This window comes from Carassius auratus, chromosome 28, assembly GCF_003368295.1.
Source record: "Carassius auratus strain Wakin chromosome 28, ASM336829v1, whole genome shotgun sequence".
NCBI lineage: Eukaryota > Metazoa > Chordata > Actinopteri > Cypriniformes > Cyprinidae > Carassius > Carassius auratus.
The window spans coordinates 19320404-19342997 of record NC_039270.1 but is presented as its reverse complement, the minus strand read 5'-3'; the positions used below and the strand labels follow the sequence as shown (position 1 = coordinate 19342997).

The window sequence follows — 22594 nt, the reverse complement described above, 5'->3', positions numbered from 1 at the left end:
CTATTAATTTATTAAATGCTTCAGATGGGAAAATGAATTTTATGGGTTATACATTTTATTTACAATTATTTACAATCCATAATCAAGCTTCAAGAGGTACAACAACATACATACCATCAGATATAACTGGAATTACTGCTACAAAAAAAAAAAAAAAAAACATAAGCAGGTCCATTATTAGCTGAAACAACGATTCTCTCAAAGTGAAGGCCTGTAAGTGAACTTGTGCATGACAATATGTTTTAACTTATTTTTCTTTCTTTGAGAAAAAGTGCTGCTGAACTGCAGCTATTCCAGATAAACTAGCTCTGATTAAATGGAAAAAATATGAAGAAAATTAAAAGCTTTGAGTACTGTTTTATTTATACGGTATATTTCTATCTTATTTAAATATATATACATATATATATATATATATAAATTGTAGGAGAATTACAGTTAAACCCTGTGATAATAAAATCTTCATATTCATCCGTAAGAAGGAGGCGGGAACCGGCAGACAATCAAATAAGAAACTTTAATTACAAAATACACTCAAAACAGCGCACCAGCCCCTCAAGGACGACTGATGCGCTCAAATAAAAACCAAAACATAAAATAAAGCCCAGGCCTGGTCCTCTCTCGTCCTTCACTGTCTTAGCTCCTGTTTTATATCCTTCCATCTCCTCCGTGGGACTCAAGACCGGTGGGTCGAGCAGGTTTCGCTCATCTCCAATCACTCCACCGGCCTCACCTCGTTCCCACGGCCCCGCTCCACTCGTCACAAACCCCTTAGAGAACAATATTCTCAACGAATACCAAATTTGAATTTGAGTTTATCGTAGAAAGAGTTCTCCACACTTCCAAATGCCGTAATAAGTATAAGCAGCCAAGCTCAAACTAATTTAGAATACAGAGACACTAGTATTTAGTCGCATGGTTGATCTGTTGACATAATTTCTAGAGATTCTGATAACATAGATATAATGCTAGCAACATCCAAACATGGTATCTTTTCTCAAAGATGGTATCTTGGAGACATTAAGTCCCATTCGTAAGCAATATCTTAAGTATTGTTGGTTACAAATCTTGATTTGACAGCTGTTGATTCTCCTGTTTTCTAATTCTCTGTTCCTTGGCACTAGGCTGATTTTTACACGTCTCATACAGTGATCATGAAAATCACAGAACAAAATGAACAAGAACAAAGTTCAAACTAATAACAAGTTTTTTGTGTGTTTGTGTGAAATATAATATTTGATTATTTAATGATTCTTATGAGTTATTACAAAAACAAATACATATTCTCTGGAATCCAGGCTAGATGATTAAACACTGTCATAACATGGTTCAGAGCCTCAGTCACCTCCCAGATACCAAAAACAGTCATTGCTTATAACATAAATACCAGAATAGATACACTAGTTTTTTGAAAACTATAAACCTATTTATTACAGATTAGAAAAGGAGGGGATTGCCAATCAATCCCTTCAAATAGTAGCTCTCCAGCAGAAGGGTAAGATACCCTTGCACTAGTGATTAAGTCAATGGGTGAAGACATAAAGAGATACTCTGAAAGCTTTCAATTATTAATCTTATTTTTTTGTCTGAAACAGGTCATGGATAATTTGTTTAATAGAGGCATTGAGTTTTTGGATTTGTTTAAAAGTGATAGCAGTATTGAATACAAAGCATTTGTATTATTTTACTCTGCCAGCAAGTCATTTTGATTCCATCTTTAAAGCTTTGACTTTGAATTATGTGCACTAACTTAGAGCTATTATTGGACAGAGTTTGTCTTTTTGTTGAAAAAAAAGAAGAAGGGGAAAAAAAGAAAGTATATATACAAAAATAATCTTGCTACAGTTTGTGTTTGTAGAGAATTAGAAAATAGCGTAAAGCAAATAACACCAAAAAAGCTCTGCAGCAACCACTCACTCTCCTTCAGTCTCCCTATACTCTCAGAACTACTTACTAAATGTATATATACTTTTGGATTGGTTCTAGGCTTATGGTGCTTCTGTATCGTATGCTTTTTTACGTATAAAACCAAAGCTTCCCTAGAACAGACAGAAACACAGTTATGGTGATTATGTAAAGAGCCAAGAAGGTCACATTTATGATTCTTGCCACTCTGGTCCAGCACAGAGATATCTTCTCTCGCTGGTTTTGTTGAATTGGAGCACAACACTCAGTAAAGATCAGCTTCAGAAGGCCAAGGGTATAAAACTGTTCTTCATTCTGATCTGTAACTAAGTCTGGGGGGCTCTGCAGGTCTCTGACACTGTCTATGAGAGGGGAAAAAGCAAAGCAGGCTCTGGATAAAGGATGCATTTTTGTGGTATGCATAGTCTCACATATGTACTTTTTTTGGTGAGGAGGGTCTTTGCTGATACGCCATTATAGAAACGACTCTGGAGATGAGGTGAACTAACAGACTGCAAAGCATGAAGACCTAGTTAAGCTATTAAGATTTATCATTTCTGCTTTTTTAAAGAGTTGACATATATTCCAAATGTGTCAGAATTTGGACAATTAGATATGTTGTGGAATTTTTCTAATGAAATTAATAAACATTAATTTATAAAGTGAAAGTATAAAATACTGGAAAATGTTGCTCTTAATCAAATGCTGTGTAGTCTCTTACCATCTTGGCCCGTAGCAGTAGTTGTTGTTTCCACTGATATCTTCTCAGCTTCTTTAGCTTTCAGAAAATTCACCAGGATGGTTTCCAGAATGCTGATGCCGATGAGAATGAAAATCCCACTGCAGTAAATCCCTGTGAAAACAGCAAACTATGACTGCAGCTTTTCTGTGTTATTACACACTTTAATAAAAGGGAGGAAAGATGGATTTGGGGGGGGGGGGCAAAAGCTGTCACTGGGGCATAACCTTTAAAGTGTTTCTTTATTATTATATTTATTAAAACTTAGTTTCTAAAATATAGTTTCAAGTTACTAACAAGCACTCTTTAGGGGTAAATCCATTTCAAAGGTATACCTTTTCAAAGGTACCGCCCTTTGACAGTTTTTGTACTATTTTTTTCCTGAACCTGTATATATATAATGCATTATTTGAATATTGCCTATGAAATGGTAAAAGGCAAACTTGACAAAACAATGTCCAAATGAATAAAATGTTCATTTGATGTGATATAAGAAGTTATTTTGACTGTTCTGTTTTAAATCCCTAAATTCTAAACTATGTTTTATTTTTAAGAGAATACTCTAGGTTTAATGAATATCATTTAATCACTTTGAATTCATCTGAGCATTGAATTCTAAAAAAAAGGGTCCAAGACTCACCAATCAGTGGGAGTTTGTCAGCTGTAGAGGGCAGCGTGTCATTAAGAATCAGCAGAAACACAGAAATAGACAGCAGTAAAGTCACTTTAAAACTCAGCTTGTCTGTTCCATGACCAACTATGAAGAAGGACATCACATCCAGCACAAGGAAGACAAATACTGGTATTATGATGTTTATGACATACAGTAGAGGTCTCCTCTTGATGGTGATCTGCCATGTAGACAGAGAGAGTAACATTAGCATCATGATGATGAACTTGATGTAGTGTGTAAATATTATAAATGCCCCCCAGGGCGGAGCAGAAAACCACCACAACCGTGTGGTCAGGGCGGAAGCCCACCAGGGCGGAGCAGAAGAACACCACAACCGTGTGGTCAGGGCGGAAGCCCCCCAGGGCGGAGCAGAAGACACCTGCAACCGTGTGGTCAGGGCAGAAGCCCCCCAGGGCAGAACAGAAGACCACTATATCCTTGTGGTCGAGGCGGAAGCCCCCCAGGGCAGAGCAGAAGACCACCACATCCTTGTGGTAGAGGCTGAAGGCCCCCAGTGCGAAGCAGAAGACCACCACAATCGTGTGGTCGGACAAACGGGAGGACGAAACTCTGGTAATCCCATGGTGTTTATACTGGATTCCAGAAGATCGGTGCTGACTTGACACTGCTCATGAAGATTATTGGTGACTTGCATTTGTAAATGAAGAATATTGATGACTTGCATTTGTACATGAAGATCATTGGTGACTTGTATTTGTACATGAAGATCATTGGTGACTTGTATTGGCTCATGCAGATCAATGGTGACTTGCCTTTGTTCATGAAGATCAGTGGTGACTTGCCTTTGCTCATGAAGATCACCGGTGACTTGACTCAGTCCTTGGAGATCACCGGTGACTTGACTCTGCCCTTGAAAATCACCAGTGACTTTACTCTGTCCTTGAAGATCACCAGTGACTTGACTTGACTCTGAAAGGTCAACGGTGACTAGCCTTGTCTCTGGAAAGTCCATGGTAACTAGCACTGACTCTGAAAGGTCATCGGTAACTAGCCCTGACTCTGGAGGGTCATCGGTGACTAGCCCTGACTCTGGAGGGTCATCAGTGACTAGCCCTGACTCTGGAGGGTCATCAATGACTAGTCCTGACTCTGAAGGGTCCACGAACACCTGACTCGACTCTGGGGGGTCAACAGGAACTTTACTCGACTCTGGGGGGTCAACAGGAACCTGACTCGACTCTGGAGAGTTCACTGGAACCTGACTCAACTCTGGAGAGTTCACTATAACCTGACTTGACTCTGGAGAGTTCACTGGAACCTGACTCGACTCTGGAGAGTTCACTGGAACCTGACTCGACTATGGAGAGTCCACTGGAACCTGACTCGACTCTGGAGGGTCATTTGGAACCTGACTCAACTCTGGAGAGTTCACTGGAACCTGACTCGACTCTGGAGAGTTCACTGGAACCTGACTCGACTCTGGAGGGTCAACTGGAACCTGAATCGACTCCAGAGGGTCAGCTGTGACTGTCCTCCTGTGCAGCGGCGCTGGGCCAGCAGCCATCTTGGGCCATGACTCTGGACAAGTGGCCATCTGGTGCTCTGGTGCTGGACCGGTGGCCAACTTGGGCATTGGGTCATCTTGTGCAACTTGGGCATTGGGACTTGGGTCATCTTGTGCTGTGGCACTGGGCTGGCAGACATCTTGTGCTGTGGCGCTGGATTGACGGCCATCTTGGGCTGTGGCACTGGATTGATGGCCACCTTGTGCTGTGGCGCTGGATTGACGGCCATCTTGGGCCATGACTCTGGACGAGCGGCCATCTTGGACTGTGGCTTTGGACCGGTGGCCAACTTGGGCATTGGCGCTGGGTGAGCGGCCATCTTGTGCTGTGGCACTGGGCTGGCAGCCATCTTGTGCTGTGGTGCTGGATTGGCGGGCATCTTGGGCCATGACTCTGCACGAGCGACCTTCTTGGCCCATGACTCTGGACGAGCGAACATCTTGGGCCGTGGCTCTGAACCAGTGGCCATCTTGGGCATTGGCGCTAGGTTAGTGGCCATCTTGTGCTGTAGTGCTGGGCTGGCGGCCATCTTGTGCTGTGGCGCTGGCTCAGCAGCTGTGACGTGAACAGTCTTGGGAAACTCTAAGATCTTTGACAGCGTGGAGAAATAATCCAAGAATTTCTCAGCGGCCATCTTGGGCAGTGGCGCTGGGCTGGCGACCACCTTGTGCTGTGGCGCTGGGTTGGCGGCCATCATGGGCAGTGGCGCCCACAGTGCGCTTCTTCTCCCCTCTCCGTCTGCCATGGTGAGATGGTGGCTATGATCCGTCCCATACCAGCCCCGGGTCGAAGGTGGGCCACGGTGGAGAGCGATGTTGAGCCTCCTCTCGACCATTCCCTCCTCATTGACCTCCCCTGGTCCCGCGAAACACGACCAGGCGGGTGCTTCTCTCCCACTTGGTGGCTGGGGAAGAAGCAACAACCGACATACCGCTGGATCTTCGCTGTGACGGAGTCCTTCTGTCACGGCCGGAATACAGGAAACACAAAGAGAGATCCAAGTGCGTGTATGACATTTATTGAGGGGTATCCAAAGGGTAAACAGTCCAAGCATAGGTCAAAACCAGAGAATCAAATCAAACAAGAAAATAGACAAAACACAAGACTAGAGACTACAGATACGTGAATAAACAAGGACTCCGTGACAAATTCTTAGACAGACCGGGTATAAATACACAGGGAGAGACAAACGCTAATGGGGAATAGACTGAGTGCAATGATTGATAACCCGTGACAGCTGGGTGCAATGATTTAGGCAGAGAACGCTAGGAATGTGGTTAATGAAGTGACAAACACCGTGGGGAAGGAGTACACCTAGTGGATACCCAGGGAACACAAACCAGACACTGTGACAGCTACAAGGAAGTACAGGATCTTGCTACTGCAAATGTATGCACGATACGATGCTGTATTTAAGACATACTGGTGCTACACAAATAGCATATAAAATAACCCATAACAGATCTATACAGGTGGAGCTGGGGAAGGTGGAGGGTTTATAGGAACTCTGAAAGCATGCTGCAAAATGCTCAAGTGGATGCTAAATGTTATTTAAATGTAAAGCAGTAAGCTCACTGGCTGCAAATGCATAGTAAACCAATCAGTGCTTTCTGGGGGATGGTGAAGGCACCTCTCCCTCCCCTGGAGGAGGGCAAGGCGTAGAATCTGGAAATCTCGACGGGAGAGCAGGAGGGCACGGAGAGTTGCAGACGGCCAAGCACCAGGCCTCACTCATCCTCCTCCTTCACCAGATGGCAGCAGCGGGAAGTTCGAGAGCGTCAACAAAGGCCCTACTAACGCACCCTCTGCCAAAACTCTCGCCAAGGCAGAGAATCTCTTCTCTCTGTATGGAGTTGGATTCGGACCGCTCCAACACTGGCTTTATGGCCGAGTCCCGAGAAGTTTGTCTCCCTCCACCCTCAAAGTTCAGGTTGCCACTATTGCTGCGTACCATGACCCCGTGAATGGGAAGTCTTTGGGTAAGCATGACCTCATCATCAGGTTCCTTAGGCCCCGTCAGGTTGCGAACTCACTCAACTAGAAGTGTTGCATCCTCCTGGGCGCTGGCCCGTGGCACCTCGCTGACAGATATTTGTAGAGCTGCGGGCCGGGCGACCCCTAACACGTTTGCTAGGTTCTATAGCCTTCATGTATAGCCGGTATCGTCCTGTGTTCCCACCTCAAACGGGTAGTGGCACTTAGAGGCCCCGGTTAGTGTCGGCTTGCTTAAACTGCTCCAGAGTGTCTGTACTGTAGACCCTTTTGAGATCCTCAATCACCCTAGGCAGCTGTACGCGGTGGAACTTCAGTCGCCAGGCCTTCATATTGAAGCCGTGAGAACCATGGAAGGCCGAGTTCCATTTTGAGACCGTGGCATCTCCATTCCCTCCTTCAGGGAACAAGGGTTACAATACATAACCGAGACGTTACGCTAAGAACCCATCAGCCTGCACAATTTAGAGTTTCATGAAAGAACTTGTAATTTATGTCCTCAGTTACAGTTACAGTGGTTTTTGTTTTTATCATGTTATTAGTACTGGTTTGCAACCCATGCTCTCAGCAGTTTACCTGATATATTAGTTGATCCATTTCTATCAGCCCAATAATCTTGGCAACAGATTTAGTCACATTTATACTGATGAGCTCCCACTCTCCCTGGGTGTGAAAGGTCTTCTTTGACTCAATGGTCACCCATGTTGCACCACTGAATTTATCAATTGTAATCTCCTGACCTATGTGAACAGACATTAAAATTTTATTTTATATTGAAGTAAAATAGTTTAGAAGAATAAACCATGTTATCCTGTGTTTGTTTGTCAAATCTGATTGATAGGTTTCAGATGTACTTGAATGTGCTGTAGATTGCAGTGTTATATTGCATGTGTGGCTGTCGAACGGAAACCTGTAGAGATCCATCCTACAAGCCGTGGTCAGAGCTAAAATGTCAGATGAGGCTATAATGCCAATATGGATTAACCTCACATAAGGAGACTCCTTTGTTCCAAAATCTGTCTTGATGCTAAATGGATAAAATAAAATGTAACACTGATTAATAAAGACATGATGACTGGAGACAGCATGTATTTAAATCAAATCAAAAGTAAGTTGCAAGCAAGATCATGTAATATCAGGGTGTCCAATCCTGTTCCTGGTACAGTAGGTCATCATCATGCATAGTTTATCCGCAGTTGCAGTTTAATACATCTGAACCATTCTTTTTCAGGGCCTGTGGTATCATACGTAATTACATTACAATTCTACTGTAGGCCTACTGTAGGTGGAGGACACTCTTCAGGATAACTAGAAAGATGTTTTGCTATAGAAAATGGGCACTGGTTATCCAGAAGGATAGGACATCCCTGTGTTACATAATTAAAGAAGGTCATTCTGGTGTTTACCTGGAATTAATAGAAAGGTAAAAAGTAAGATTTTGTTGGTGTCATAGCATAGGTAGTGCTCATGCTCCATTGTGTTGATGTGTAATTTTAACAGCATTAGTCATCAAATTATCATTTTTACTAACAAATCAGATTACAGAGCTGTAATTCACAGCAAAATCCCCAGCTCAGTGTTCATCTGTGTCCACCCTACAGAGTGTTACAATAACATTGAAGCATTACTGAAGTTAATGAGGTATAAGTGCTGACTGAGCATTAGAGATGGAACGCCTACTGTTAACAAGAAGATGCACTGAAGGAAAGAGAAACAACGAGAGAAACACAATAACTTTTTTGTGACTGGCTTAATAAAAAAGTAGCAACATTTATAAAAATAAATCATACATCAATTATAATGCACAAAAAACCATTTGTAATAATAAGAGATTTTCCAAAAATGCAATAACCACAAAAGTTGAGATATATCAACACTCTTACAAACCTAAAAAATGGTGACAAAGAATATTACAGAATAAATAGTACATTAATCTAGCTGCATAAGTTATTAATGCTGCAATGTATGCTGGAAGCCACAAATGAGTTTTGTGTGCTGGCGTGAACCATGTCCCAATTTCATATACAGAATATTTCTGCAATTGTCTTAACGATATCCTAGAAAACCACTTCATGCTTTTCTTACTAATAATATGTAAAAAATAACATGAATAATAATGTAAAAAAAATGCTTTGCTGATCTGTGTAGTAAAAAAAATCATATATGACATGCACTAACAGTCAAATTCACTTAAAGGGGGGGTGAAATGCTCGTTTTCACTCAATCTCCTGTTAATCTTGAGTACCTATAGAGTAGTACTGCATCCTTCATAGCTCCAAAAAGTCTTTAGTTTTATTATATTCATAAGTGAAAGATAGTCTGTACTGATTTTTCCCAGAAAAACACGACCGGCTGGAGGCGTGATGTGTGGGCGGAGCTAAAGAATCACGAGCGCCAATAGGCTTTTGCGTTGAGAGCGTTTGGAAGCTGTGACATTACCGTGAAGAGAAAACCATCCAAAACAAACCATGGCTAACAGTCAGATTCAACGTATCTTTATGATCCAGAATCAGATCCAGAGGCTGAAATTTAACAAGAGCAGCATCAGCAAAGGCTTCTCTATGTGGTATGTACTGAAACTGTATATATTTGCTTAGCGGTTTTGGAAAATGACTAAGTTCCACTTTGTCACCTTTTTTTTTTTTTAGCTGTACATGTAGAATAGGGGTGCTCCAATCACTATGTGGAATAGGGGTGCTCCGATCACTCCGATCGTTATGCGCATCTCGTCAGTAAAGCCGGTTCTCTAATCAACGGTTAATTCCATCAGGTGCGTGATTTCACATAGAGCAGCTGTTACTACACAGAGCCGTTGTTAATAGAGAAGATGCGCAAATCCACTTTATTTTCAGCGTTTTTTGGCGCATCTTCTCAGTTAACAACGGCTAGGTGTAGTAACAGCTGCTCTATGTGAAATCACGCACCTGATGGAATTAACCGCTGATTAGAGAACCGGCTTTACTGACGAGATGCGCATTAACGATCGGCCGATCGTGATCTGAGCACCCCTAATGTGCAAAGTGCAGTGTGATGGCAACATCGCATGTTGTTTACTTGATGTGCATACGCGCCGATAGCTAAGTTAACAACACAGAGATATTTGAAGCAGTTTTACTCACTGCATGCAGTTCCAACACACGATCGTGACCCTTTTTCGTTGGGACTGCATTATCCTTAAGAAATAAACCATGTGCAAATCCGGCGTCAAACTGAGCCATGTTTGTAAAACAATCATCTTCGAAATGCAGGGAATAAACACAAACACTTGCACAACTCCGTTGATGCTCTGTAAAAACTCCATCCACTGGTCCCTTAATGCTGTTTTTTTTATTTTTTGGTAATCTGTGCAGGTTTGTCTTGCCCTGGCAACCAAAAACACACTCCTTTTGTGACATTTCGCGACGCTCTCGCTCTGATCAGTGAATGTCTGTGCTCAGCCTGCTATACGGGAGCGCGCGCTCTTCCGGCAGAAGTGCCTTAGCACCCATATAAGGAAATTCCGCTCCATCTAACGTCACACAGACCCATACTCGAAAAAAACTTTCTGAAACTTGTGACAAACCGGAAGTAGTATTTTTGGAACAGAAATACTCCTTCAAACGTACAACTTAATTTTTGAATCTTTGTCCATGTTTAGCATGGTATTTATAGTGTAATCGTTGAACATATGCGCACACACTTTTGGCAGAGAGCTAATGTCCTTGCATTATTCAGCCTGTGGGCAGCATGCTAATTGACAGCCTCGAAGTACACACACATAGAATTATTGTCTTAATATAGTCTTCAAATGCTGATTTAGTATGTTACAGGTTGTAGAGGAATTAAACTAAGGAAAAAGTTAAAAGTTCAGGAGGGCACTGGCACGGCTGCCCCACTTGATTTTACATGCCTGCCGAAGGTTGCAATACATTTTAATATATCCCGCACACTCCATGAATAAATATTAACAAAAATAAATAAATAAATAAATAATAATCTGAAAATATTTGTTGCAGACCACTGAACAAATTTACAGCTTAATATTTATTCAATTTATACAAAGTTCTATCTTTTGGGTAATTTTTTGGTGAGGCTTACAGACAAGCCATGTCTGGTATCCACTGATCACCACACAATGGTGACTTAAAATGTTGGTTCCTCTTTCCTTTAGTGCTTCAGTGTTATTTTAACACTCTGTAGTGTGGAAACATAACTTAGCAGTGTTCATTAAACACAGGGGATTCCACTGTGCAACATCCAAACTTAAGAAACTTAGCAATACTTAATATTTAAAAGACATTCAAAGAATGTTTTCTGTTACATTATGAGAAAATTCATCAAATACTAATGACAATATGTGGTAATTTCATGAACATTGTTTTAAAAGTGTTTTCTTCTAACAATAACTATGGAGCAGGCTATAAAGCTTTCCCACGTTCCAAGGATGTTCTTTTAAAGTAACACATAACCTTAATTTGTAGTTAGTTGTCATTTAAAATGTTTAAAGGATGTTCCAGAAATGTTCTAAGAACATTTTCTCCCAACATAAGGACATTTTAAAAACCTTCTGCAAACAATAAAAAAGAAAAAGAAAAAAAAATGTGTGTGTGTGGAGTGCTGACCTTTAGAGAACATGATGAAAGACCAGATATGTATTTGTATATGTATTTGTAATATTTGTATTTTGATATAAAAGAGATTTGATTGTGGTCTTTGTCTGAACAAACATATCCGATTTTATAAATGAAAAAATTATAATTTAAACAATCAGTCTTAAGGATCGGAGTTGAAGAAAAAAAGCTTATGAATCCGTTTTGTCGTTTTTGTTTGCCATTACCCTTATTCTGTCATTTTGCAGTCTGAACTATCACTAAAGTTTCTGAACTATCACTAAAAGAACAAAAACCCAAATAAAAAAGTAATTTGTTTTTTACCTTTCTATTATACCAATGTCTGGAGTCCAAAACAGATTTTTAGGGGCTACACATGTCTCCATTTCACAAAACAATGATTTATTCCACTGCATATTTGAATTTGGCCAGGCCTAAAAAGTAGCATGACATTTAGAATGATTATAAGACAAATAATTATGTAAATTGAGTACAACGAAAAAAATATATTTTTAAAACACATACAGTTATAATTTTGACTTGTGTCGTGAGGCTCTGGTCTTTTTCATTCTGCAGATTAAAAAAAGAATTGAATGATAATATTACAACTATTTGACATCTCATATTTACGGAGCCCCGCACATGACATGCAAGAAAAAATAGTAGGCTAAATTAGCTAATTACTAATTTGTTCCCTCAATGTACTAAAACTTGCACATGATTACTAATGCGTTCACTCGAATTTTTTAATTGTGCGCACAATTTACTAATTCATTCCCTCGATTTACTAAATCGTGCTCACGATTTAGCAAATCGAGGGAACACAATAGTAAATCGAGGGAACGCAATAGTAATAGTGATAGGTAAAAATTTGATAGCCTGAATGCACTGTAAGTTTCTTTGGATAAAAGAGTCTGCTAAATGCATACATTTAATTTAATTTAATTTAATTTAATCATGTCCATGTTTTAGTACATGGAGGGAATTAATTAGTAAATCGCACGCACAATTTATTTACTTTTTCTTGCATGTCATGCACGTGGCTCCGTACATAATGACCCAGTGAGAAGATAAATCATGCTGTAATCTTACCACTTCTATGATGGAGGTCACATACAGGTCCACATAAATTATGGCAAGATGGGGCAAGAATATCAAGGGCCACATTCTGGTAATCTGATAGTCATTCTTGTCCAAGCCGAGATGTGTGAATAGTTTATATTTAACTGTATCATACTCTGTGTTGTTGCAGTGATCAGCATCAGACACCAACCCTGTGCATATGAGAAATTCAGGCACTCTTTTAAATATTCATCCCTCTATATTTCATACTCTTGCCACATTTATACAAACACAAACTAAAACATAGACTATTTCCTTGTTAAAGAAGTTACTCTGAATATAAAAAAAATAGATCTAACTCACCAGTCTATATTTAATCTAGTGTTGAAATGTAACATGTATGCATTTATGAGTGGATTGCAACCATTCAAATTACTACTATTATTATTATTACTTATTACTCGGTAATTCTTTTGTATCTGAGTGAACAACATTGATAAACAACTGTAATAGTAAAAACCTCATTTATAGTGGTAAAAAAAACATGCATTGTTTGTAAAGTTTGTAAAGTTTCAAAATGTGTTCACAAAGTAAAAGCTAACATGGAATAACAATAAGCTACTGTTAATTTCTACATTTACTAATACATTGTTAGCATTACAAAAGAAAGCACAATATAGGTATTTATGAACAATATATATAAATTAGCATTATCTGTATTAACAAATGTTGTAAAAATGTTGTTCATTGTTGTCATTTGTGATGGCCAATGCATTATTGTTAACTTGTGAACCTTATTGTAAAGTATTATAATTTAAAATAAATAAATATATATTCACTTACCCATTGAGGCAAGAAAAAACATTAACCAGTGCAGAGACATGATCAACACTGAAACACTTCTGCTGCAGGATTAGAGTTCTCTCTTGAACAGATGTCAGTCATTTGGTCATATTTATACACTGTAAGTAAGTGATCAAACCCCCAACCAATCAGTGGTGTGGTCCAAAACAAAATAAAAAAATCCAGTTCCAAGCATCACCAATACTTCACTCTTAAATGTACAGATTATTATTCATGTATTGCATGATTCATGAAGTTTTGTTGATTGCATTACAGTTCTACATTAATGTTTCTTTTTATGTATAATGGGCAGGAAAAAAACTTCAAGAACCCAGCAGAGCAGAGGATTAAACATCTCCACAAACAGCATTACCAGCTTAATGCATTACTAGGGGTGTGTTTCACAAAAGCAACAGCAGCTAAATGTATTCACCAGTTCTACTGAATTCTATTGGCAACAAAAGAACTTGCGACCATAGTTGTCTCTGGGAAAGGCACCCCTAGATATTTCTGCTGGAGCTAAAGAAGCTCTCAGTGAGAAATTTAGAAAGATCATGATGTTCTATTGAAAATGTTTGGTTACTATTATGTTGAACAGTGTTTACTTTGATTGGGCTACTGGCCTTTAAGGTTTAGTTTTCTTTTTTTTTTCTTTTTTTTGTGTAACATTAAACAAAGAACACAAATCTTATTATGATGTAGATTAGCTATTGAAGATTATACATCACCATGTAGCAGTCTGATTGACTGCATTTATTCACCTATAGAAAAAGTGGTGTTGTTTGAAGCTAGTAATGTTGCTGAGATTTTGAGAGATTTCCTGTCTTTTATTTTCAGTCATAGTGCTTTTGTTCTTCTTTTCTTCTGTTGTTCTGCTTGTTAACAGCAGGTGTTCATGAGTGTCTGGATTCTCTCTGTCAGGTGGTTTTTATTACTAAACTCATGCAGGAATAGTGAATAAGTGTGTGGGGTGTGATTAGGGTGTAGCCTCAGAGTGTCGACACTAAATACTGATAATTCATAGTTATATTGCAGTCGGCTACTTTATCAAAAACAGCAAATATTACCCAGAATGCATTACATGTTTTAATTGATACTGGTATGCTACAGTAAGAAATTGGCAATTTATTTTTTACATCAGTTTAAACCAATTGTTGTTACACAGTACACTCCGGTGAAATTAGGATGTGTGTTGACCTCAGAGAGCCAAATAGAGTGGGATCATGGCCTCTTTTCCATTGCCAGACATGGACAAACTACTCCATGCTCTAGAAGGCTCTAGTGTTTTCACTAACAAGTGCCGCTGCATAGTGAACAGTCTTGATCTCATTGCTTTTATTAATCATAATTCTGTTCTGCTTATGTCATGTTATTTATGGATTGGTTTCAGCACATGTGGCATTTCAGATGTCAGGTGTTACAATTTTCTTGTACAACATTATCACCCATGGATGAAACATGTCTATGCACGACAAAGGACTTCATATGGTCTTACAGCTACTAGAAGCTCCTGGCTTTCAGCTCAATAAAGACAAGTGTAGCTTACAGCATGTTGTTCTTGGATCTTACATTGTCAGTTCAGTGGATTCAGCTGGTCAAAAGAGGCTAAACAAAGTTTGACTGCCATAAAACAATTGCCAGCAAACAGTCCTGCTTTGGCATTGTCCACCATTGTCTCCACAGATGCTTCTGACTAGTCTGGGAACCATAACCTCTCAGGTCAGGCCAGATGGTATAGAACAAAGTATGAGAAGTGAAAATGAAAAAATGAAAACTTATTGGTATAGAATCCTGCTGTACATAAAGCAAGTTTGATTTGATAATGTTTCAATGTTTATCCAATGTGTGGTTTAATTGAAGCAAAAAAAAAAAAAAAAAAGAGAGAAAATATAGATTTTATGTCCATCCGTTTGACTTTTCATCAGTGAAATAACATTATTTTAGTGTGAAAAAAACCTGATGAAGAATCAATTTCAACATTGATTCAGTGTTGATTCAATGATGGCCTGATATAAGAAAGTAATAGAAATAATCTGTAAAGATCTTCCGCCATGTATGATTATTCAAAGTATATTATTTAGAGGAGGTTTTGGTTTTTCATTAAACATTACACATACTGATAAGAGAGCGTAACTATCAGAGCAAGTATCTCACTTCAAATAACTGTACATTGATGTCATGACGTGAACATGTAGCCCACTTCCTTATTTCTGGTTAAATAAAATTAATGAATAAATGAATACTCATATTTATATTAACTTTTAAGGGAAACATTAGAGTTGTATGACTCTTATTAAGCTTAATTTTTAAAAGAAAATCTAAAGCAAATAATTATGAAGAAAAATTTGATTTTTACTGGACTTCAGAAACACTAATAATATAATATGTTACAATTATGCTGTATATGTTCCTTATATGTTCACACCCACCCACCAACACATACCTTTAGTGACTTAAGTTTATTTAACTTGAGTTTATGTTTGATGGATAATTTTCAAACGACTAGGGTAGAGACAGTGTCCAGGGGTCAGAAAGTAAAAGTCATGCCAAATGTTTATTCTACCCAAGAACACAGCCAAGCTAATTTCACCAGAGGAGAACCAAGTCATTAATTTCAAGTCACAAGCAAGTCTCAAGTCAAATCCCAAGTCCTCAAAGAGTTAATAAGATAATTAAATGACTAATTAAATGTTGATTGTACATTAGTGGTGAACACCGTTAATGAGAATTACAGAGGAACAGATGTTGATGTGTCATTGGTTAAAATGTTGCCACCATCATATGGATCAGTGTTTGCTTTAGCTGGGATCTTTACCCTTTTAGTAATTAATAGCAATTTATAATAGCAATTAATAGTCACTTAATTATCTCTAATTAACATTAACTCTTTGAGGACTTGGAATTTGACTTTAGACTTGCTTGTGACCTGAAAGGAATGACTTGGTTCTCCTCTGTTGAAATCAGCTGTTTATGAGTTTATGGGTAGAATAAACATATGGCAGGACTTTTACTTTCTGTTCCATGGGACTACCCAACTCTGGTGCTCAATATATTAGTGAATATAAGTGTGCCGTGCTCTGATTTTAATTTTTTAACTTTGTAACTGTAATTGTAAATTGTAAGCATTTCAGAGCAGTTTAAGTGAATGGAAAACATGTTTATTGAAGGACACAGTAATTGCATGCACAGAGTAAGAGCAATGTAAGTGCCCATAAATTCATGCACACAGTTGAGTTTCTTTAACAGTGCATTTATTCTAAATGTATGAAGAAAACATTGTATGAAGCTGAATTAACCTCAACATTAGCAACAACACTGAATAAGAGTGCACACACTTTTACATGCATGTGACTGACAGATAAACCTTTATTTTTCTGTCAATCATAGCAGATGCCCATGAAAGTGTAGACACCAAGCATATTTATTTTTTTCATGTCTTTTTTCATTTGAAAGGCCAAATACACACACGAATATGTCAAAATATTCTTGTAAACACAGGGGATTGTTAAATAATAATAATAAAAAATAATAATGTAAAAGACAATACAAGGATAACAGTATACTGGATCTGTATTTAGTATATTGTAGCATTTAGCCTCACTTATAAAACAGACATTACATGGGAGCATTTAATACTCCATAATGATCACATCATGTTATCATATCATAAAAAATTATAAAAATATATCTATACAAATATAATACTAAATATCATATATATATATATATATATATATATATATATATATAATTTTTTTATTTTCTTTTTTTTAACATTAATTAATAAAAAAAAAAAATGAAATAATGTTGCCTGGGACAAAGCATTTTGCTTAACGGCAGAAGTTCTTCCGCCATGCCATTTAGAGGCGGTTTCGGGTTTTCATTAAATATTACACATACTGTTAAGAGACCGTAACTATCAGAGCAAGTATCTTACTAAAAATAACATTCATGTCATGATTTGAATATGTGGACGTCTTATTTCTGGTCCATCACTTCCTGCATTGTGTAGGTGAAATATTCATGATTTTCACCTCATGATGGGCATCCAGAAATAAGGATGATAGCACATCTCATAAAGTATGTATAAAGAGATTGCAGAAAGAATAAACAATGGCTTTCAGCATTTAGAGATTTGCAGCAGGATTCAAATTAATTTAGCTGACTATACAGTAGGCTGGTAGTCTGGACTACATACAGTATGTCTGAGAAGATTATTTTAAAGTTAAGAAATCATGTGAGAAATTGCTCTTTCTCTCCTAGTGCAGTGGTTAGCAAAGACCAGTTGCATAAACTTCTTAGACCAAGGATCTCCAACCCTGCTCTTGGAGAGCTACTGTAATGCAAACTTCAGTTCCAACCCTGCTTCAACACACCTGTCTGTAATTATCAAGTAGCCCTGAACACCTTGTTTAGCCTGTTCAGTTGTATTTGATTGGGGTTGGAGCTAAAATCTGTAGAAGGGCAGCTCGTAGACTTATAAGTGCATTGCATATATATATATATATATATATATATATATATATATATATATATATATATATATATATATATATATATATATATATATATATACCAGAAAGGTGCTTCAGTCAATCTTATTTACACTCTGTTCAACTGTTCACCTAAATTTCAGTCCGGCAGAATTTTCTGCACATTTCACCACATTGGTCAAATTGAGCATTGTGAATGTAAAAGCTTCACATTACATTTAACAAATATTGTTAATGATTGAATTTTATTTCAGGGCTATTCATGAAGACCAACAATCAAGAGATGTTGGGGCAACCTGTACAGAAGTCAGTTCCAGATCCACCATCCACACCAGATGTCTTTTGCTATCTTCTAGCATATTATGGGTTCTCTTCAGACTTTCAGTGCATGCAGATTACAATGGGACATTAAAACATGAATATTGCAATATTTTCTGACAGAGATCACTTATCACCCAGTCACTGCTGGCATAGATAGTAAGCTTGTTGACATCATCCATAGCAATAAGGATACAGCTCCATATTGTGAATACAGCTCCATATGTAAAGGGTTCATAAATGTGTAGCCGGAGTTGCAGCAAACTCAGAATGTTAGAAAATATTAGCTTTTTTTCTCTAGTCAAAAAAATCTAATTGCTAGTAAACACTTAAAGTCACTGGATGTCTTATGTTTTAATACGTAATATTTACAAGCACAAAACATAATTTTTTTTTATGTTTTTAGTGATGCTTAAACATATGATTTAGACTTATTTCAACATTTTAAACTACAAATCTTACTTGTTTTTAGCTTTTTTTTTTTTTTTTTTGAAATATATTAATGTATCTTTTATGTCATTGAGATATTTGGATCTTTTTTATCAATGAGTGATTTAGATTTTTTTTTGTTAACTTACCCCCAAACCTTAACCTACTAATTTTATAGAGAATATGCATTTATTTTATATATATATATATATATATATATATATATATATATATATATATATATATATATATATATATATATATATATATATATATATATATATATATATATATATATGTATATGTATATGTATATGTATGTGTGTGTGTGTGTGTGTGTGTGTGTGTATAACCTTGCTACATGTACTGCATTAGCCTAACCGAGACTTGTAGCCATTGCATATTGTTGCTCTTTCGTTTTCATTGATTCTATTGTCCTTATTTATGAATCACATTTATTAATCTTGGATTCTGTTAACTTCTATATATCCTAAAACATTATTAATTTCAAATGTGAAAAAAATCCATTGGTTATGTTATAAACGGAAATTAATTAATGATCATAAATATTCCTACATTAATCAAATGTAAAACATCTTTTCATTGTTGTGATTTGTGACTCCCAGTGCATTAACTAATATTCACAAAATGAATCTAATTGTAAAGTGTTACCCACACGTTTAACTGAACAATATTTAAAAAGACTTATAAAAAAATAAATATATTAGCCAGTATAGGTTCATGGTCAATAATGCCTGTGTCTAAATTACTACTGATAAAGAATGAATGAGGAATTGGTTGAATTTACAGTCTGTCATTTAGTTGTATTTATATACTGCATGGAGGGAGAAGCATATATGTCTCCCAATTTTTATTTATTATCAAACACCTGAGGGGTACACAAGGCAAGAAAGGGATTATAATGCCTTAAAATATTAAATAACTTGTGTAAACGTTAACACTAAACATAAAACATAATCCTCTTAGGGACATTTCTCCCCAGGGACAGAAAATGTATATATGTACCACATACAATGATTGACTGGAAATTATTCTGCATTGTTTATTCATATTGCACCTACGTGATGCAGTATAAGTCCTGTATAAACACTGTCTTTTTGAAGTGTGTGAATGTATGTGTTTGTCTGTTTTGGGCACCCTCGAAGGCTGAATTGATCCCTCTGCCATTCAGCCTATTCAGAGTTCAAGCTGCACCACTTGATATGCAAACACCCATATTCATATTCTTTAAAAGGAATGAGTCTAAACAGCTTGTGTATTCAACTTTAGAGCAGTGAGTTCAAAATTGTTGTAAAACAATATAAAACACACATGTGATCTCATATCAGTATTACTGCACACAAGATGATTTCTATTTCACCTGTGAGCTGCTCAGCCACCATTCTGCTAAACACTATTGAAGAACTACATAGCTCAGCCAAGAAATATACTAGATGTCAATACATTTTTGTGCGTTTGTTTTTTATTTTAAGAAACTAACAGGTAACCATTTACAAAAGCAACAAATATCATAGAAGATGTACAGTGGTGTCCAATGACTGTAAAACAGCTGGGTTTTTAATATTTTTGGGGATAAAAAAAAAACTCTAGGACCTCAGTGAGGGTGACAGCACAAAGAACATGCGGTGATCAATCCTATACACATTTAACTATCACACACTGATCTTTGTGTCAGTTTACTATTAATTCAGTCATGCTTCAGTTTGGGGATGGCACATTGTTGCCTCACAGCAGGAGGGTCCCCTATATATATATATATATATATATATATATATATATATATATATATTTAGCACCAATGTAAATTAGTGTATAAAACCACAGGCACATATGCTGACAACATGAAGAAAACATTACATTAATGAGTGTAAAAGAAATAAAAATCCACTGTGATAAAAAAAAAAAAAAAAAAAAAAAATCACATAAAAGGCCCTTCCATCAAAGTAGCTAAGTGAATGTGTGTGTTGGAACAAAATGTTCACTGATTTTGAACTACAAACACGATTCCAAACAAGTTGGGACACTGTACAAATTGTGAATAAAAACAGAATGCAATGATGTGGAAGTTTCAAATTTCAGTATTTTATTCAGAATACAACATAGACATATCAAATGTTTAAACTGAGAAAATTTATAATTTTAAGGGAGAAATAAGTTGATTTAAAATTGTATGGCATCAACACATCTCAAACAGTTGGGACAAGGCCATGTTTACCACTGTGTGGCATCTCTCTTCTTATTAGAACAATCTGCAAACATCTGAGAACTGAGGAGACAAGTTGCTCAAGTTTAGGAATAGGAATGTTGTCCCATTCTTGTCTAATACAGGCTTCGTCTTAGGTCTTCTTTGTCGCATCTTCCTCTTTATGATGTGCCAAATGTTTTCTATGGGTGAAAGATCTTGACTGCAGTCTGGCCATTTCAGTACCCGGTTCTTCTACGCAGCCATTAAAGGCTGCACAGATTGGAATAGTATACCAACCGTAATTAGAGAGCCCCACTTTTGTTTCATTTAAGAAACATCTTAAAAGATGGCTGAATAATAATCAAAAATGTAATCATTAATTATGCAGGTAAAATTTGATAGGTAGTTTTATTTATATATTTATAATAAGCATTTTGGGATGTATATGTACAGGCATTTATGCATTTTAAATTAATATTACAATAAGTAAAATAAGGTATAGGAACTTTTATTGTTTATTTAGTTATATATGTATAGTTGTTGATATGTATATTGTCTGTTTGTTTTTTGGTTTGTATTTGTTTATGTTTGGGACTACGGATGGAAATTAGCATTGTGCTAAATCCGGCGTATTTACGTTCAATTTTGATTGTACGTTCATGAATATGCACTGTCCCATTGAAATAAATAAATTGAAATTGAAATTGTTGTAATTGATGCAGTATGTGGTCTGGCATTGTCATGTTGGAAAATGCAAGGTCTTTCCTGAAAGAGACGATGTCTGGATGGGAGCATATGTTGTTCTAGAACTTGGATATACCTTTCAGCATTGATGGTGCCTTTCTAGATGTGTAAGCTGCTCATGCCACACGCACTCATGCAACCCCATACCATCAGAGATGTAGGCTTCTGAACTGAGCGCTGATAACAACTTGGGTTGTCCTTGTGCTCTTTAGTCCAGAAGACATGGCGTCCCAGTTTTCCAAAAAGAACTTCAAATTTTGATTCGTCTGACCACAGAACAGTTTTCCACTTTGCCACAGTCCATTTTAAATGAGCCTTGGCCCAGAGAAAACACCTGTGCTTCTGGATCATGCTTAGATATGGCTTCTTTTTTGACCTATAGAGCTTTAGCTGGGAACGGCGAATGGCACGGTGGATTGTGTTCACTGACAATGTTTTCTGGAAGTATTCCTGAGCCCATGTTGTGATTTCCATTATAGTATCATTCCTGTATGTGTTCCAGTGCCGTCTAAGGGCCCGAAGATCACAGGCATCCAGTATGGCTTTCCTGCCTTGACCCTTACGCACAGAGATTGTTCCAGATTCTCTGAATCTTTGGATGATATTATGCGCTGTAGATGATGATAACTTCAAACTCTTTGCAATTATTCTCTGAGAAACTCCTTTCTGATTTTGCTCCACTATTTTTCGCCACAGCAATGGGGGAATTGGTGATCCTCTGGCCATCTTGACTTCTGAAGCACACTGCCACTCTGAGAGGCTCTTTTTATACCCATTCATGTTGCCAATTGACCTAATAAGTTGCAAATTGGTCCTCCAGCTGTTCCTTATATGTACATTTAACTTTTACGGCCTCGTATTGCTACCTGTCCTAACTTTTTTGGAATGTGTAGCTCTCATGAAATCCAAAATGAGCCAATATTTGGCGTGACATTTCAAAATGTCTCACTTTCAACATTTGATATGTTGTCTATATTGTATTGTGAATAAAATATACATTTCCATTCTTTTTTTTACTCACAATTTGTACAGTGTCCCAACCTTTTTGGAATCTTGTTTGTAGCATGAATGTGTG

The 22594-nt window shown here is 37.3% G+C and overlaps 1 protein-coding gene across 1 annotated transcript; it reads right to left on the bottom strand.

Annotated features, from left to right (window-relative positions):
- Positions 1-661: 661 nt before the first annotated feature.
- LOC113047373 (5-hydroxytryptamine receptor 3A-like) lies at positions 662-13399 on the bottom strand. The gene is made up of 9 exons (XM_026208730.1): positions 13330-13399; positions 12517-12698; positions 11950-11994; positions 11749-11858; positions 7690-7862; positions 7412-7575; positions 3285-3618; positions 2627-2758; positions 662-2267 (listed from the first exon to the last, which is right to left on the bottom strand). Exons 1-9 carry the CDS (start codon positions 13367-13369, stop codon positions 2017-2019), a joined length of 1431 nt encoding a protein of 476 aa, XP_026064515.1. The 5' UTR covers positions 13370-13399; the 3' UTR covers positions 662-2016.
- Between the last annotated feature and the right edge of the window lie 9195 nt (positions 13400-22594).

Coding starts and splice junctions, on each gene's coding strand:
- LOC113047373 (XM_026208730.1), bottom strand. CDS start 13,369: ATGTCTCTGCACTGGTTAATGTTTTTTCTTGCCTCAATGG. Junction 11,859..11,949: donor CACAAGTCAAAATTATAACT/GTATGTGTTTTA, acceptor GCTACTTTTTAG/GCCTGGCCAAATTCAAATAT. Junction 2,759..3,284: donor TGACAAACTCCCACTGATTG/GTGAGTCTTGGA, acceptor CTGTTTTCACAG/GGATTTACTGCAGTGGGATT.